The 16,242-nt window shown below is 41.6% G+C and overlaps 1 protein-coding gene across 2 annotated transcripts; it reads left to right on the top strand.

The window, feature by feature from the left end:
• Positions 1 to 559: 559 nt before the first annotated feature.
• On the top strand, positions 560 to 15,030 carry LOC307081814 (protein NLRC3-like). 2 transcript variants are annotated; one of them, XM_079745154.1, is made up of 13 exons: positions 560 to 732; positions 1,757 to 1,853; positions 1,965 to 2,066; positions 2,138 to 2,254; positions 2,918 to 2,987; positions 3,172 to 3,394; positions 4,644 to 6,477; positions 7,620 to 7,793; positions 8,350 to 8,523; positions 9,604 to 9,777; positions 10,931 to 11,083; positions 11,260 to 11,306; positions 14,016 to 15,030. In XM_079745154.1, the coding sequence occupies exons 2-13, from the start codon at positions 1,771 to 1,773 to the stop codon at positions 14,579 to 14,581; spliced, it is 3,717 nt and encodes a 1,238-aa protein (XP_079601280.1). In that variant the 5' UTR covers positions 560 to 732; positions 1,757 to 1,770; the 3' UTR covers positions 14,582 to 15,030. The 2 variants fall into 2 exon arrangements, with proteins under 2 accessions (XP_079601280.1, XP_079601281.1); XM_079745155.1 differs by lacking the exons at positions 7,620 to 7,793; positions 8,350 to 8,523.
• Positions 15,031 to 16,242: the final 1,212 nt, after the last annotated feature.

Here is a 16,242-nt window from a genome sequence, read left to right as displayed (position 1 = left end):
CGGCTCTGCTGTCTCCCAGAGGTGCTGGGTCCAGAGTCTGGGCGTCCTGTTGGGCCCAATGCTTTCTTATGATCAACATGTAAGAAGGATCACCAGAACTGCCTTCTCTCATCTGAGAGACGTTGATCGCAGTCAACGTCAGTCAACCACAGCGGAGGCAGAGACGCTCCTCCATGCATCGTCTGCACTAGATGACATAATGCGCTGATCTCTGGTTTAACCCACTCACCAAGAAAAGTCCCCAGCTTGTGCAAAATGCCGCTGCTCGACTTGTGTGTGAGTGTGTGTGTGTGTGTGTGTGTGTGTAATTGTGTGTGTGTGTAATTGTGTGTGTGTGATTGTGTGAGTGGTGTGAGTTTGAGTGTGTGTGTTTGTATGTGCGTGTGTGCATGTGTGTGTGCATCAGTGTGTGTATGTGCATGCATGTGTGCATATCTGAGGTCTCAAACATTCTCTTTACCTGAAATCACATGATGCCAGATGACATAACATCGCTTCCTCCCTGAGAAGTTCAAACGACTTCCTCATCTGAACCTCAGTCTTTCTCAGTGAGCGGCCATGAAGATCTTTCTCTAGATCCACTTGAATATATTAATAATTAATACATTGATTCCTTTTGATTTCCCAGAAAAACTTGTTTCAAGAACACTTCAACCTCTGTTTCTTCCCTTAGATTTATACTTTTATAATTTGATACCATGTGGGCCGCATTTTTATCCTGGAATAGATAAGGTAGGTCGACAGTTTACTACTGTTTATATCGTCTTTAGGTTACTGGTATATAATAATTATCAACCAGTTTACTAACGTTTATAGTGTCTTTAGGTTACTGGTATATAATAATTATCAACCAGTTTACTAACGTTTATAGTGTCTTTAGGTTACTGGTATATAATAATTATCAACCAGTTTACTAACGTTTATAGTGTCTTTAGGTTACTGGTATATAATAATGATCTCATCACGTATCAATTAAAGACAGAGTTTACTTTAGAGAATGCAACGTTAGTTAATGTTTCACTGTAACTGTTGCTTTACTAACCTGTGATAAATTGAACACTGAGTTCAATATTCAAGTGATTAGTTTGTCTTGACGCTCAAAATTAAAAGAAGGATGAGACAGAATTCCTGTGAATGTCCTGATATTTAAATCACAAGTTAAATATTTGTGCGTAGCAACTGGGGATTTCCAGTTTTAGAAATCCTCCTAATAACATGATGCTGGACTGTACCACTTTCACAGGGGGGTTCCTCGAGATCTAGCTGTGGTTTAAACCACAGCTGGAGCCCTAGAGGGAGAGAAAGAGACTCGTTGGTCACGCCTCCTCCTGATGCTAAATAAACGATTATTTCACGATAATTAGAGGACACCATATCGATATGTTTCACTAGTTGATTTATATATTAATATGATATGTGTTATATTAATCTATGGTTCAGTAAAGTGATTTCCAGACTTCATTCCAGTGGGAAAATTATACAAACTTTCTTTACTTTTCATTGTAACACAATAAATGTTTCAAGTCTATTATAAGCACATTTAAAGTTTAAGCACATTTAAAGTCTCCAAGGTGATTAATCATCTCATGTGCTGTTCACATCTGTACTGTAGTTAGGTCAGTGTGGTTATGTTGTGGGGTTCATATGGATGGTCTATGACGTCTTTAACGCTTTAGTGTGATGTAGACACATGATCCATTAACAGTTAAAGTTGAAAAGGCAAATTAAGTGATGGATGAGTTGTGTTTGTGTCCAGGTCTCCAATCTACTATGGATGAGGAGAAAGAGGAGGGGGGTCCTACCTCTAAAACCACTCTGTCTGGGGAACATGGCCACCAGAGCAAAGCTAAGAGGTAAGAAGAGGATCCCTCAATGTCTGTGACTGTTGTCAATCTCAGAGCTCAGCAGTGATATATCATGACTCCATCATTAGTCTGAGAACAGCTGTGTGTGTTGTGTTGAAGCCCAGAGCAGCAGGAGAGACCTTTCTCCCCTGGACCCAGGCGTATCTCCCTGAAGCGCATATGTAACCTGTTCAGAAAAAATAAGACAATTCATACACAAAGGTAAGAGTTTATCAGATATTATAGAAATACAGTGTCTATCCTACATCCATAAACACTTGTTTTTCTTGAAGAGTCCAGCAGGAGAGCGCAGACTCCCCTGGACCCAGCTGTGTCTCCATGAAGAGTGACCACTTTATGGAACAACCTGTTAACTTTAAAGATGGAAATCACCAACCTTCTAAGGAAAGGTGAGAATTCAGCCAATACATCAGGGCTGTTCAACTGGCGACCCGCGGATCATCTTGATCCGGCCCGCCGACCATTGATCAGAATAAAATCAATCGGGATCAATTACCCCCAGAAGGAAGCTGTTTCTGAGCAAGATTGAGAGCTAGTTTAATTTCCTCCAATAGGAACCCCTTCTGTCCAGTTAGCCCCGCCCCCAGGACCCGCCCTCTCTGTGCATGGGCCAACGTCTGCCTCTGCTGTGGCAAAGCTTTTGGACTCAAAAGAGGTTAACGTTGGGAAGGCAAAAGTTAGACAATGAACCTCGACATTTAGATGAGGAGTGTGAAATATCAGTTCAGTAGAGCAGGACAAAAGCCTGTGTGTTGGTCGCGGCTTGGCACACCCAGCAATTTCACCACCTTGCCTGTGTGAAACCGAGGGGCTAAAATCCCCCGTTCTTCATGGCCTTTTTTAAGAATGAAGATGCCCACATGCAAGAATGGGTTCACGTCGGAGTGTATGCTAAAAACGCGAGTAACTATTTATCAGTGCAAAAACGCCAACGTATTCTTTATTTTGCTGACATGTTTTTTATCCCGACAGAAGCCTCGTAAGGACAGTTCCTCTGTGTCTTAGCAGTGCCAATGTCCCATCACATGTGTGTGTATGTGTGTTCTCCACAGACTACACCAGGAGAGGTCAAACGTTACCGGTGCTCAGTCTGTACAGCAGCATCCAACAGAGCTGATCAAGGTGTGTAAATGTCGACCAAGACATTTGACTTTAGCTCTCCATGAACATTAGAAAGCATCTCTTGTGGTGGTTATAGCCTCCAGGCTTCCCTCTGTAGACCAGCCGGCGTTAATCCAGGACAGATGCTTCTGATGTCCTCAGTTAGATCAGAGTAAAGTTCTCCTTGATGTTTGTTCTGTTCCAGAGGGCTGAGGAGAATGCACACGCTTTTCTAGACAAGGAGCTGAAGAAGCTCTGGAGGGATCTCTTCTCAGATTACCCACAATGCTCAGAGAGTCGGAGGGAGGAGGAGGTGGATGGTGAGAGCGAGGAGCAGAGGAGGCTTGCCATAGAGGGAGTGTTGAACATCACAATGCTCTGCCTGATGGAGATGAACGAGAAGGGACTGGCCGACAAACTATTGAGCGGTAAGAGACTCTTATCTTGAAAACAGAAGAAGGAATACACATTTTGAAGAGCAGTAGGAGATAATTATTTGTTCTTTTCAGACTAAATGTCAAAATGTGAGACTTAAATGTGTTAAATGGTTTGAACCAGATATGTAGGGTTATTGTGGGGGTATGAGGTTAAAGAATGTTAAACATCATCATTAACAGCACCAAATCATCCGACTACATCACCCCCATTCTTATCCTACACACTGAACTGAACTAGTGTGCAGTCTGAACTATACTCGCTCCCTGTCCAACACCGGATTGACCTTAAAACCCTTTGCTCACTGACAAAGCCTTCCACAACTTGGCCCCCAGTTATCTCCCCGACCTCCTTTAGGAGGACAGGTCCTGCTTCTGCCTTCATCATCCTCAGCTGGTCTTCACCGTCCCGAACTCCCACCTCAGCACAGTGGATGCTAGGGCTCTGAGCACCGTGGGTGCTAGGGCTCTCAGCACCGTGGGTGCTAGGGCTCTGAGCACTGTGGGTGCTAGGGGTCTCAGCACCGTGGGTGCTAGGGCTCTCAGCACTGTGGGTGCTAGGGCTCTGAGCTGCATTGCTCCCAGGCTTTGGAGACACCCTGACAACATTCAAATCTCTCCTCAAAACACATGTGTTCCCACTGACCTGCTCGCTGTAATGACCCCCTACTTGTATCCTCCTCACTGCTGTTCGTACCCCCTCCTACCTGGGTCTCCTCATTGCTGTTCATACCCCCTCCTACCTGGGTCTCCTTATTGCTGTTCTTACCCCCTTCTACCTGGGTCTCCTCACTGCTGTTCTTACCCCCTTCTACCTGGGTCTCCAACCTCATGTCTTGTTCTGATCATGCTGTTGGCGATGCAGCTCTTGCTGTTTTTCACTCTTGATTGTAAGGCAACCGTGGGTGTTATGAGAGGCGCCTTGAGATAAAATGATTGTGTGTTATTATTATTATTAATAATATTAAACTTAAACTGTTGATCAACAGTAGAATAACTCAGTGGTAGAGAACACTATCTTGTTGTATCAGCATTTCACTTTACACATATTGCTGTGGAAAAACAAAATAGTCCTGAACATTTTTAATCTATAACATTCAGACTTGGTCACAACCAGCTTCTCCAAAAACAAGTTATGAAGCAACTAAATATCATGAAGTTGATCATTTAACAGGAAATATTGACCTGGTTCCACTGATGTCACCATCCACTAACTGATGTCTTCTTTTGTTTTCCCATTTAGGATCTGCTGCTGTCGAGTGCCAACATAAAATCCAGTCTCGTTTGAAGAAGAAGTTCATGAAAGGTGTGTTTCAGGGAATCGCTAAAGCAGGAAAATCAGAACCTCTGAATGACTTCTACACAGAGATTTTCATCACAGAGAGAGACATTGGAGAGGTCAACAAGGAACATGAGGTCAGACTGATTGAAACAGCTTCCAGGAAACCAGTCAAGGAGGAAACACCAATCAGATGTGGAGACATTTTTAAACCCTTACCTGGACAAGATAAACAAATCAGGACAATAATGACAACCGGAGTGGCCGGCGTTGGGAAAACCATCTTAACATACAAGTTCACTCTGGACTGGGCTGAAGGTGAAGCCAACCGTGACATACACTTCACATTTCCCTTTACTTTCAGAGAGCTGAATTTACTAAAAGGGAAAGAGTTTAGCTTGGTGGAACTTCTTCATCACTTCTTTATTGAGACCAAAGAAGCAGGAATATGCAGATACGACCAGTTCCAAGTTGTCTTCATTTTGGATGGTCTGGATGAGTGTCGACTTCCTCTGGACTTCCAGAACAACCCAATATGGACTGATGTCACAAAGTCCACCAAGGTGGAAGTGCTGCTGACAAACCTCATCAGTGGCAACCTGCTTCCCTCCGCTTGCATCTGGATAACCACACGCCCTGCTGCAGCCAATCAGATCCCTGCTGAGTGCGTTGACATGGTGACAGAGGTGAGAGGGTTCACTGACCCACAGAAGGAGGAGTATTTCAGTAAGATATTCAAAGATGAGAAGCTGGCCAAAACAATCATCTCCCACGTAAAGAAATCACGCAGCCTCCACATCATGTGTCACATCCCAGTCTTCTGTTGGATCTCTGCTACAGTTCTGGAGGACTTCTTCAAAGCATCCCAGATAGGTGAAGAGACGCCCAAGACCTTGACTCAGATGTACAGCCACTTCCTGAGGGTTCAGTCGATACAAGGGGACAGGAAGTATCGTTCGATAGCTGAAACAGATCAACACTGGAGTTCACAGAGCAGGGAGATCATTGTTTCTCTGGGAAAACTGGCTTTTAACCAGCTGGATAGTGGCAACCTGATCTTCTACGAGGATGACCTGGCAGAGTGTAAAGAATATATCAACGAAGCCTCAGTGTACTCAGGAGTGTGCACCCAGATTTTTAAAGAGGAGTCTGGGCTGTACCAGGGCAAGGTGTTCTGCTTTGTCCATCTGAGCGTCCAGGAGTTTCTGGCTGCCATTTATGTATTTTGGTCCTTCATCCACACTGGTGTCAATCTGCTATCAGAAGAACAACCAACCTCCAGGAAAGATATACTTGTCCTCTACATGAATGCTGTGGACAAGGCCTTACAGAGTGAGAATGGACACCTGGACTTGTTCCTCCGCTTCCTCCTGGGCCTTTCTCTGGAGACCAATCAGATTGTCCTACGAGGTCTCCTGGGACAGACACAAAGTAGATCACTGTTCACTCAGATGAAACAAGATCTGCTGAGAAAGACAAGTAGCTCACAGACCAACAAGGAAACCGTGTCTTACATCAAGGAGAAGATCGGTGGTAAACTTTCTCCAGAGAGAAGCATCAATCTGTTCCACTGTCTAAATGAGTTGAACGACCGTTCTCTAGTCGAGGAGATCCAACAGTTCCTGACATCAGGGAGTCTCTCAATAAAATCGCTCTCTCCTGCTCAGTGGTCAGCTCTGGTCTTCATCTTACTGTCATCAGAAGAGGAGCTGGACGTGTTTGACCTGAAGCAATACTCTGCTACAGAGGAGGGCCTTCTGAGGCTGCTGCCAGTGGTCAAAGCCTCCAAAACTTCTCTGTAGGTTCACTAATGACATTTATTACAATACACACAACACTATAAAATAAGTCATAATTATATACAATACATCTCTGTAGGTTCACTTATAATAATGCATTACAATACAGAACACAATATATCGAATAGTGGCATATAAATCTTTCAAGATTTACTTATAACATGTATCGCAATAGACACAATGTTATATTGTGTAACTAGGGGGAAAATTGTATTAAGAGTTAAATACATCTGTCAAATATATAGCTATCAGTATAAATAAGTAAATATTGATAAGGATGCATTTATCAATATACGTTCATTATTAATGAAAAGTAACCCATTATTTAAGATAGTGGGCAATCCTTCCAGGATTTTAGTTTCTTCTTCCGTCATCTCCTCTCCTATAACGGTATCGGGACTTTGTTTTGGTTGAGTTAAAAGTAAATAGTCTATCGTGTTGTGACACTGAGCCCGTACATCACATTCATGGCGATAAATCATTGACAAAAGTCGCGACCAAAAGTGACTTGACGCGGACAACTAACACATCCATGCACACAAATCATGACTGAAAACACCGTAACTGCCCTCGTGCTCAGCAGTTCTCTGATCGCGAGAGAAACGATAAACCTGTGAGGCTCAAACAATTCATTGAGCTCGCTCTTAAAGGGACGCAGCACACAACGGACGCCCACGTGCGCACAAGTTGTTGTTGCAAAGTGTTTTCCTGCTCGCTCTGATACATTTTTTTCTCTACTCAATATACATAATATTGGCTATAACATTTTAGAACATTCAAAACATCTCTGCAGAAGTACTATAACATGTATTAGAATACAATACACAATATACATAGTACTACAATAAAAAGTAATATTAATGAACAAAACCATTTTCAAACACTACAAAAACACTGTTCAATATTATATATTTTACAGTCAATATTGAATAAAAATAAGGATCTAATGTATTGGCCAGTATATTATTAGTTCAATTGAGAAAACATCTCTAGATAAAGATTTCAACACAAGTCTGTTTAAAAGTTAAAAGCAAAAGATTGATTAAAATTGAACGATTAAATTAATTAATGATTAATGAAAAAGTGATAAAGAAAATATGTTAATCACAGTTCCTACGTGTTCTGTTTATTTTGTGTGAAGGCTGGATAGCTGTCATCTGTCAGAGGGATGCTGTGAAGCTCTGGCCTCAGTTCTCAGCTCCAACTCCTCTAGTCTGAGAGAGCTGGACCTGAGTTTCAATGATCTGCAGGATTCAGGAGTGAAGCTGCTCTCTGCTGGACTGGGAAGTCCACACTGTACACTGGAAACACTCAGGTCAGTTTTACTCAATGGTCAAACAGTAACACTACAAGTTCCACATCATAGGACTTTGAACAGATTTACTTCCAGAAAGTTAACAGGTCTAAATAAATAAGTACAATATGTCCTCTCAGGGCTCAAGACACATTTTCTACTCATGGTACTGGTGCCACTAACTTTTTCATTTGGTGGCACCCTAACAAATGTGGCCACACCCCTTTATTAGACTTGAAAATGTCCTTGGTCACCTACCATACAGCTGCGTCCATTTATGTGAACAGATTCACTCACTTCAAGTAAACCATTTTCAAACACTACAAAAACACTATTCAATATTATACATTTTACAGTCAATATTGAATAAAAAAAAGGATCTAATGTATTGACCACTATATATTAGTTAAATTGAGAAAATATCTCTAGTTATAGATTTCAACACAAGTCTGTTTAACTGTTTAAAGTAAAAGATTGATTAAAAATGAACGATTAAATTAATTAATGGTTAATGAAAAAGTCATAAAAATAATAATTGTAATCACAGTTCCTACATGTTCTGTTTATTTGTGTGAAGGCTGGATAGCTGTCATCTGTCAGAGAGATGCTGTGAAGCTCTGGCCTCAGTTCTCAGCTCCAACTCCTCTAGTCTGAGAGAGCTGGACTTGAGTACCAATGATCTGCAGGATTCAGGAGTGAAGCTGCTCTCTGCTGGACTGGGAAGTCCACACTGTACACTGGAAACGTTCAGGTCCCTTTTACTCAATGGTCAAACAGTTACACCACAAGTTACACATCAGAGGACGTTGAACAGATTTACCTCCATAAAGTGAACAGGTCTAAATAAATATGTAGAATATGTCCTCTCAGGGCTCAAGACACATTTTCTACTGGTGGCACAGATGCCACTAACTTTTTCATTTGGTGGCACCCTAACAAATGTGGTCGCACCCCTTTATTAGTTGTGAAGATGTCCTTGGTCACCTACCATCCATCTGTGTCCATTCATGTAAACAGATTCACTCACTTCAAATAAGTTGTTAATGTTTTGATTGCATAGGGGGTCTTTTTCTGTTTTTACCGCCAGTGCCTCGACATCTCTTTCCTCACCAACCAACTCTTCATCCTCCTCCTCCTCAATCAAATACCTATTAAAAATAAACGGCTGCTGATTGAATAATATACTCAAATTAGGATGTATTTTATTCTCTCTGTCACCCAGAATAGTGCATTTCTTCAAATGCTCTTGAATAGCTCTAGTGCTTCAATGACATTTCATTGAAACTTTGCACAAAGTACAAACCACCTGTTTTAGTTTTCTGATCAAAGCAGTGTGTCTTCAATGGAACTTAAGTGGGTCGTCTTTCCCAATAGAGCGACCACACCAGCGCCGCAATGCAGCCGCGCTTTAACTCCCAGCACTGAACTGAACCTTGGCAGTTTGCGTGCATCGCAGCGCCATTACCACTCATTTTATGAAACACAAGACCTCAATCTCATGCTATTTGGGTTGCCATGACAGTAAAAGGTGTATGTTGGATTCAGTTTGTTGATGTTAAAATGTGTATGTTGCATTACATTCCTATTATACTCATAATCATGTAGTCAAACAGTAAGGTAAACTTTACAGTTGTTTAGTAAAGTTGAATAAGTGAGGTATTTTAAGGGACATTTTCAGGAGTTTTGTTGAAACTGTAGTTATCTGACCTCTTGGTATGTTTGAAAGATCCTCTGTTTTGGCATTAAGTTAAGATAATAAAAATGGCTAATAACAATTTAAAATAAAACATTAATCAGTGTTCCTAACATTTTCTGTTTATTGTGTGTAAAGGCTGAATGGCTGTCAACTGTCAGAGAGATGCTGTGAAGCTCTGGCCTCAGTTCTCAGCTCCAACTCTTCTAGTCTGAGAGAGCTGGACCTGAGTAACAATGATCTGCAGGATTCAGGAGTGAAGTTGCTCTCTGCTGGACTGGGGAGTCCACACTGTACACTGGAAACGCTCAGGTCAGTTTTACTCAATGGTCAAACAGTTACACTGCAAGTTCCACATCAGAGGACAGTTATTTAACTCAGCTTGAGCTTATAACTCAGTATCTGTGATGACCACATTCATGACTTTGGTATCATTGGAAATGTTAAACCTTGTCTTTTAGGTGGATATTCTATTCTATATTCTATTTAAAGTATAAATAATTTCTAAACTTGTTCTGAATTTAATAATTCAAATATAAATAGCAAAGCAGGAAGAATACAGTGGAGACAGGAAGCCAAAGTGAGGCACATAGCTGCTCAGAAGAGGAAGTGTGTGTGTGTGTGTGGGGGGAGGGGTTATTGTAAGTCACTTATCTTAAATGTATTTTAAATTCAACATAAATACATTTTAAATTCTAACAGATGCGACTCAGTTGTTGTGAGCACTGCTTCATACAGCTTATATGAGTGACTTAAACCGTAAACCGTAAAATGGAGCATGAATCACAGGAAGGAGCCTTGGCGCCGTGCAGTGATCATTTGATTTGTTTTCTGACGTTGAAATGTCGTCACCTTTTTGGGCCATCACCAGTTTGCACCCCTGATTATAATACTTTTGATCATATTAGTGGTTTCCCTGATTCAATCTATAATCTAGATGGTTGTACAATCTAACCGTAAAGGTGATACTTTAATCATGTGAAATATAAAGAAGCCAAAAGTCCTGTCCTCTAAGTGGACCTCGCTACACAGCGGAATAGAGACTAGGGGTTGGGGCACTACAATACTGATGTATTATGTTGCCTTTGAATATCGGCTTGTTTCCAGTAAGGCCTTCTTCCACGGATGGCGCTGTTGCAAATGGTCCCAATCGAAATATGGTGTGGTTTAGAAAACCTAGCGTATTATGTCTGAGATGCTTTCGTCATCATCAACCACTGGCCAGACGGAGCTCCACACATCCCCAGACACCTCGCTGCCGGTGTCCCTTCAGTGGGACCAGGAGTGCTTCGTAAAAGGCACTTCTACGTCACCAAAACAACGCCACTTGAGTTTGGTTTAGGACGTTCACAAACCGGTTGGCCGACAAAAATAGGATTTTACACACGTGTGTGTGTGTGTGTGTGTGTGTGTGTGTGTGTGTGTGTGTGTGTGTGTGTGTGTGTGTGTGTGTGTGTGTGTGTAGCTTGTCTGGCTGCCTGGTCACAAAGGAAGGCTGTGCTTCTCTGGCCTCAGCTCTGAGCTCCAACCCCTCCCATCTGAGAGAGCTGGACCTGAGCTACAATCACCCAGGAGACTCAGGAGCTGCGCTGCTCTCTGCTGGAATGGACACTCTCAGGTATGGAGAGGGCAGCTCACCAGTCAGGGACAAAGTCTCCCCTCAAGGATTCAAGCCACTGCTAGATGAAGTAGTTTGAAAAGGCAGCTGCTGCTCATGTTGTGTAGAAAGTGATGAGACAGCAGATGATGAAGGTGAATGTTTTAACATGCTGCTCTCACTTTGTTCCCCCCCAGTGTGGAGCACGGTGGAGTGTGGAGGCTGAAACCAGCTCTAAAGAAGTGTAAGTGTTTGTTTAATTTGATCAATCACAACACACTAACTATTGAGATGGAAAGTCCATCCATACAGCAGGAGGTCACGTCCGTTCATTCAAATGTGGACTATACGTATGTATAGCTATGTTACCCTGTGTTTATGTATGTCTAGCATGTTTGTGTAGGTGCGTGTACGTATTTGTACATGTCTATGCATGTATAGTACATGTATGAACCAGTTATATGGTATCAACAGTTCAGCTGGTTCAGTATGTTGTTTACACAGTTGGGTTACAATGGATGTGTATTGGAACTTTTCAAAGTCTAATATCTTGAGAAGTATGTAGACTATATCTTAAATATTTCAGATTATAGAGAGGCAAGGGAAGGCAACTTTATTTATGCATCACTTTTCATACATGAGGCAGACTCAGAGTGCCTCACATACAATAAAAATAAATAATAAAATAAAATAGATAAGTAAAAGACAACAAAGGAAAGTAAAAAAGAGCATACATTAAAATGAAATAATAAAATAAAATAGATTAGTAATAGAAAACAAAGGCAAAGTTTAATAATGCATTGTTGAAAGTGCAGTGTATTTAAGATTTAGCATAAAGCTAAAGCAAACGTAAAAGTCTGCAGTCTTGTTTTAAAAGTTGTCAGACTTTGGGAAAGTCTTAAATCCTCAGGGAGTTATTTGTTGCATTGTAACTAATTCTTGCTTTCCCATGTTCCGGGTTTACTCTGGGGATAATTTATAGGTTGGTCTCAGAAGATTTGGGTGGTCTAGAAAGCTTATGTAGCGGAAGAATATCAGTTATATACTTTGGCCCTAAACCATGTAGGGATTTATAGGTGAGCAGCATTCTTTTAAAATCAATCAATATCTGACATACAGGGAGCCAATGTAACGATTGAATAATTGGTGTAATGTGTTTAATTTTTTTGGTCTTTGTTAGAACAGAGCGTTCTGAACAAGCTGTAGTTGCCTTAGAGGTTTTTTTTGGGATACCTGTAAGGAGACCATTGCAGTAATCAAGCTTACTAGTGATGAAGGCATGTACAAGTTTTTGTAAGTCTTGAAAAGAAATAAGCCCTCTTGCTACTTTTCTAAGGTGATAATAGGAAGATTTTGTAACTGATTTGATGTGACTGTCGAAATGTAAATCTGAATCCATGATAAACCTAGATTTCTGGCTTTGATGGAGGTTTTCAGGGACAGAGTGTGAAGGGTTACTTTAAGCTTTTCTGTTTTAGCGCTAAATCGGTTTTGTCCTCATTTAGTTGAAGAACATGTTGGCACATCCAGTCTTTGACTTGCTCAATGCACTAGCACAGCAGATCTATTTAGCAGGACGCTACATAGATTTGCGTATCATCGGCATAGCAATGATGGTCAACATTGTTATTTTGCATGATTTGCCCTAGTGAGAGCATGTAGATGTTGAATAAAGAGGGTCCTAAGATCAAACCTGTGGGATTCCTGTCCCACAACCCTTGTAGCTTTCCACAAGAGTTTTAGAGTCTATGACATTAAAGTATATCATCATTGCCACGTTACTTTTGCCTGAACAGGGTGGTAGTCCAACATTTTGAAGTTTGAAGGGGAGATATTGATGGTGCGTCTAATGCCTTCTATTTTATCAGTATAAACAATTGAAAAATCATTGCTTTTCTACGTGGAATGGAGATCAAGTGGTATTTTTTTTTTTTTTTTGGGGGGGGGGGGGGGATTGGTCTGTCAACAGTTGCAAATACGGTTTGTGCATTATTACTATTGGTTTTAATGATAATGGAGAAAAATGTTTCTCTAGCACTTCTTAAGTCTAAATTGTAGGCACGGATGTGGTGTCTGCTGCCATCAGGAGGGGGTCACCATCAGGATGGGTGACCCTGTCTAAGGCTGTTTCTGTACTGTGGCCAGAGCGGAAATGTAGTGTTCTTTTAAAAAAGGTAATTGAATCAGGATCGCTTTTAACTCACTTCATCAGCTGGAACTGTCTCTCTCTCTTGTCCAGTTTCAGGAAGGATAGAGTGTAGCTTTGATCATCGTCTGGTTGTGTATTTGTCTGAGCTAGCTCAGCTAACTCACCAATCGGCACTGTATCCTGAAGGAGTCTTTTGCATATTTCTAATGCTGCTAGCCACATTTCTAATAAAGCCACTGTCTGTTGCAGTTTGGTGCAGTCTGTGCATTTCCCAGTCTCCCTGCCTGAGACACCCGCATACAGAGGCATGATGGCATTAGGAAAGTCCAAGGCTTTAGCTGCAGCTTAATTTGGTAGACATAAAAAATTGATTTACGGCCAAAATGTATCATTGAAACAAGCAACGGAGGTTGACGAAAACAAACTATATATTCTTAAGTATTATGATCATGAAATAAAATAAAATAAAGTAAAACTGAACGATGAATTAAGTCATTTTTGCCACTGCCTAGCGGAGCTTCGGGAAGCATGACCTCACTCTCTGCTGTCTCACTATCTCTCCATACATTTATAGATTTCTACACTTCAATGTTTTGACTGGGACACTCACACACATGGGATTTACATTTAACTTAAATGATCTTCAAAACAATATTCACTACTATTCCTCTAACTATACCTTACTAGTCCACTATAGTAGCTATCATCTGATATGATTTAGTCTTTCTATGTTGATGATAATGATGATGATGATGATGATGATGAATGGTTCAGCAGCTCATCATGTCTTGTTCTCTCCGTCAGATGCCTGTGAACTCACACTGGACCCAAACACAGCCTACAGACGACTCTCTCTCTCTGAGGACAACAGAAAGGTGGAGGTGTCTGGATGGGACCAGTCGTACCCTGATCACCCAGAGAGATTTAAATCCCAGTACCAGGTGTTGTGTAGAGAGGCTCTGACTGGACGCTGTTACTGGGAGGTAGAGTGGAAAGGAGAAGTTCAGATAGCAGTGACACACAGAGGAATCTCAAGGAGAGGATGGGGGGAAAGCCTCTCAGAGAACAACAAGTCCAGGAGTCTTTATTGTGATGATGGTGATTACACTGCCTGGCACAACGATATTAAAACAGACATACGTGTCCGCCCCGCTGGCTCTACCAGAGTAGGAGTGTATCTGGACCGGCCTGCTGGCACTCTGTCCTTCTACAGAGTGTCCCCAGATGTAGGAGGGTCCTCAGACACACTGACACACCTCCACACCTTCCAGTCCACCTTCACCCAGGAGGACCTCCTCCCTGGGTTTATGTTGTGTGGGTCCCCTTCACCCTTCACAGCTGGTTCCAAAGCTTCTCTGTGTAAGTTATAGTCTCTCGCTCTCTGTCTCCTCATCTCTCGGTCTGAGGACACACGTGAACACTCACACACATATATAAACACACACACACATGCATGTAAATGGATCCCAAACAAGCAAAAGACGTCTCTTCTTCCCTCTACCATCCCCTCACTACTCTTCCTTTGCCTTGTCGTGTTGATTATTGATTATTGGGTGGTCATCATTGCAATATATAGCCTACTATATATGGTTTTATTATATGTGTATATTTGAATCGTAAGTCCCACAAGTAGGCTGTTGCTGTTGACATGGTCATGGTTACATGATGGAGTGTTTGTCTCATCCAGTGGTTTTTTTTGTTAATTTAATAGTGATTGATAATTGTTGCTGGTGAAAACGAGTGTTGCAGTGTATTATTTTTTGTATGTATTATGTTTACATGTTATAAAATTAAAATAAACATTGCCCTGATGTACACACAGTGTTGTTTAGGTTTTTTTATTCAGAGAAGTCACGTAGGCTTCATCATTTTTTTTCCGTTTTGAGTCACCGGATCCAACCCCGCTCTGCGCTCCAGGACCCCACACTTTACAAATGAAGCACTGCTGGCACACACACACACACACACACATTAACACGCTTGCACACCCAGGCGTATAAACACACATGCGCACGCATACACATATGCATATGCATCGCCTTATTACTAGCCCAAAGGTGTCCAAAGTGGCCCACAGATAATCCCAATCCAGTCTGTCAAAGGCTTTTTCAGCATCTAGCGACAGGACGGAGCAGGGAAGATCAATTGTACTTGTCGCATGGATAATATGTAGAAGGCGGCACATGTGGTCAGACGCTAATCGTGTCTTAATAAATCCAGTTTGGTCATTGTGTATCAGTTTTGTCAGATATTGTTCTAGGCGTGTGGCAAGTACCTTAGCAAAGAGTTTGACATCCCCATTGAGAAGAGACAGAGGTCTATAGTAACTGCACTGGGAAGGGTCTTTGTTTGGCTTAGGAAGTACTGTGATTATAGCTGTATTACCCCCAAGCTGAATGCACCTTCACTAATCGCCTTATTACTCATATCCAGCAGTGGTGGGCCAAGTGTGCCCCAAAAAGCAAGATATAGTTCTGGGGGAATACAATCCCAACCTGGGGACTTGCCCTTCTTCATATTTACAAGGGCCTCTCTTAACTCCGTTAAGGAGATGGGAGAATCTAGTCCCTTTGCTTCTTGACTTGAGAGAGAAGGCACATCCAGACCATGGACAAAGTTGTTACAAGTGTTTGGGTTTAGTGTTACTTCAGATTTATAAAGTGTAGAATAGAACGTTTTAAATGCAGAATTAATTTCACCAGGTTCAGTTAAAGTGTGACTGGGAGATTTAATGGCCAAAATGTTAGAACATTTTTCATTATGTTTTAGTCTTAGAGCTAACAGGTGACCTGGTCTAGGCCCATTGAAATAATAAGTTCTCCTGGTTCTATGCATCAAGAACTCTGCCCTCTGCCTTAGTAAGGAGTTTAACTCAGTTCTTGTTGCAGAAATTCCACCTAATAAGACATCAGTTTATGCGCTTTGTTGTTTGGCCTCAAGTTGCGAAAGGATATCCTCCAGTTCAGTTATTTTAAGAAGTCTGTTTTTTTTAAGATAAGATGAGATTGAGATTGATGAATTTCTTATTGAG

Source organism: Pollachius pollachius (assembly GCF_949987615.1).
Source record: "Pollachius pollachius genome assembly, chromosome: 10".
Taxonomy (NCBI): Eukaryota; Metazoa; Chordata; class Actinopteri; order Gadiformes; family Gadidae; genus Pollachius; species Pollachius pollachius.
This window is presented reverse-complemented; position numbering and strand designations above follow the sequence as displayed.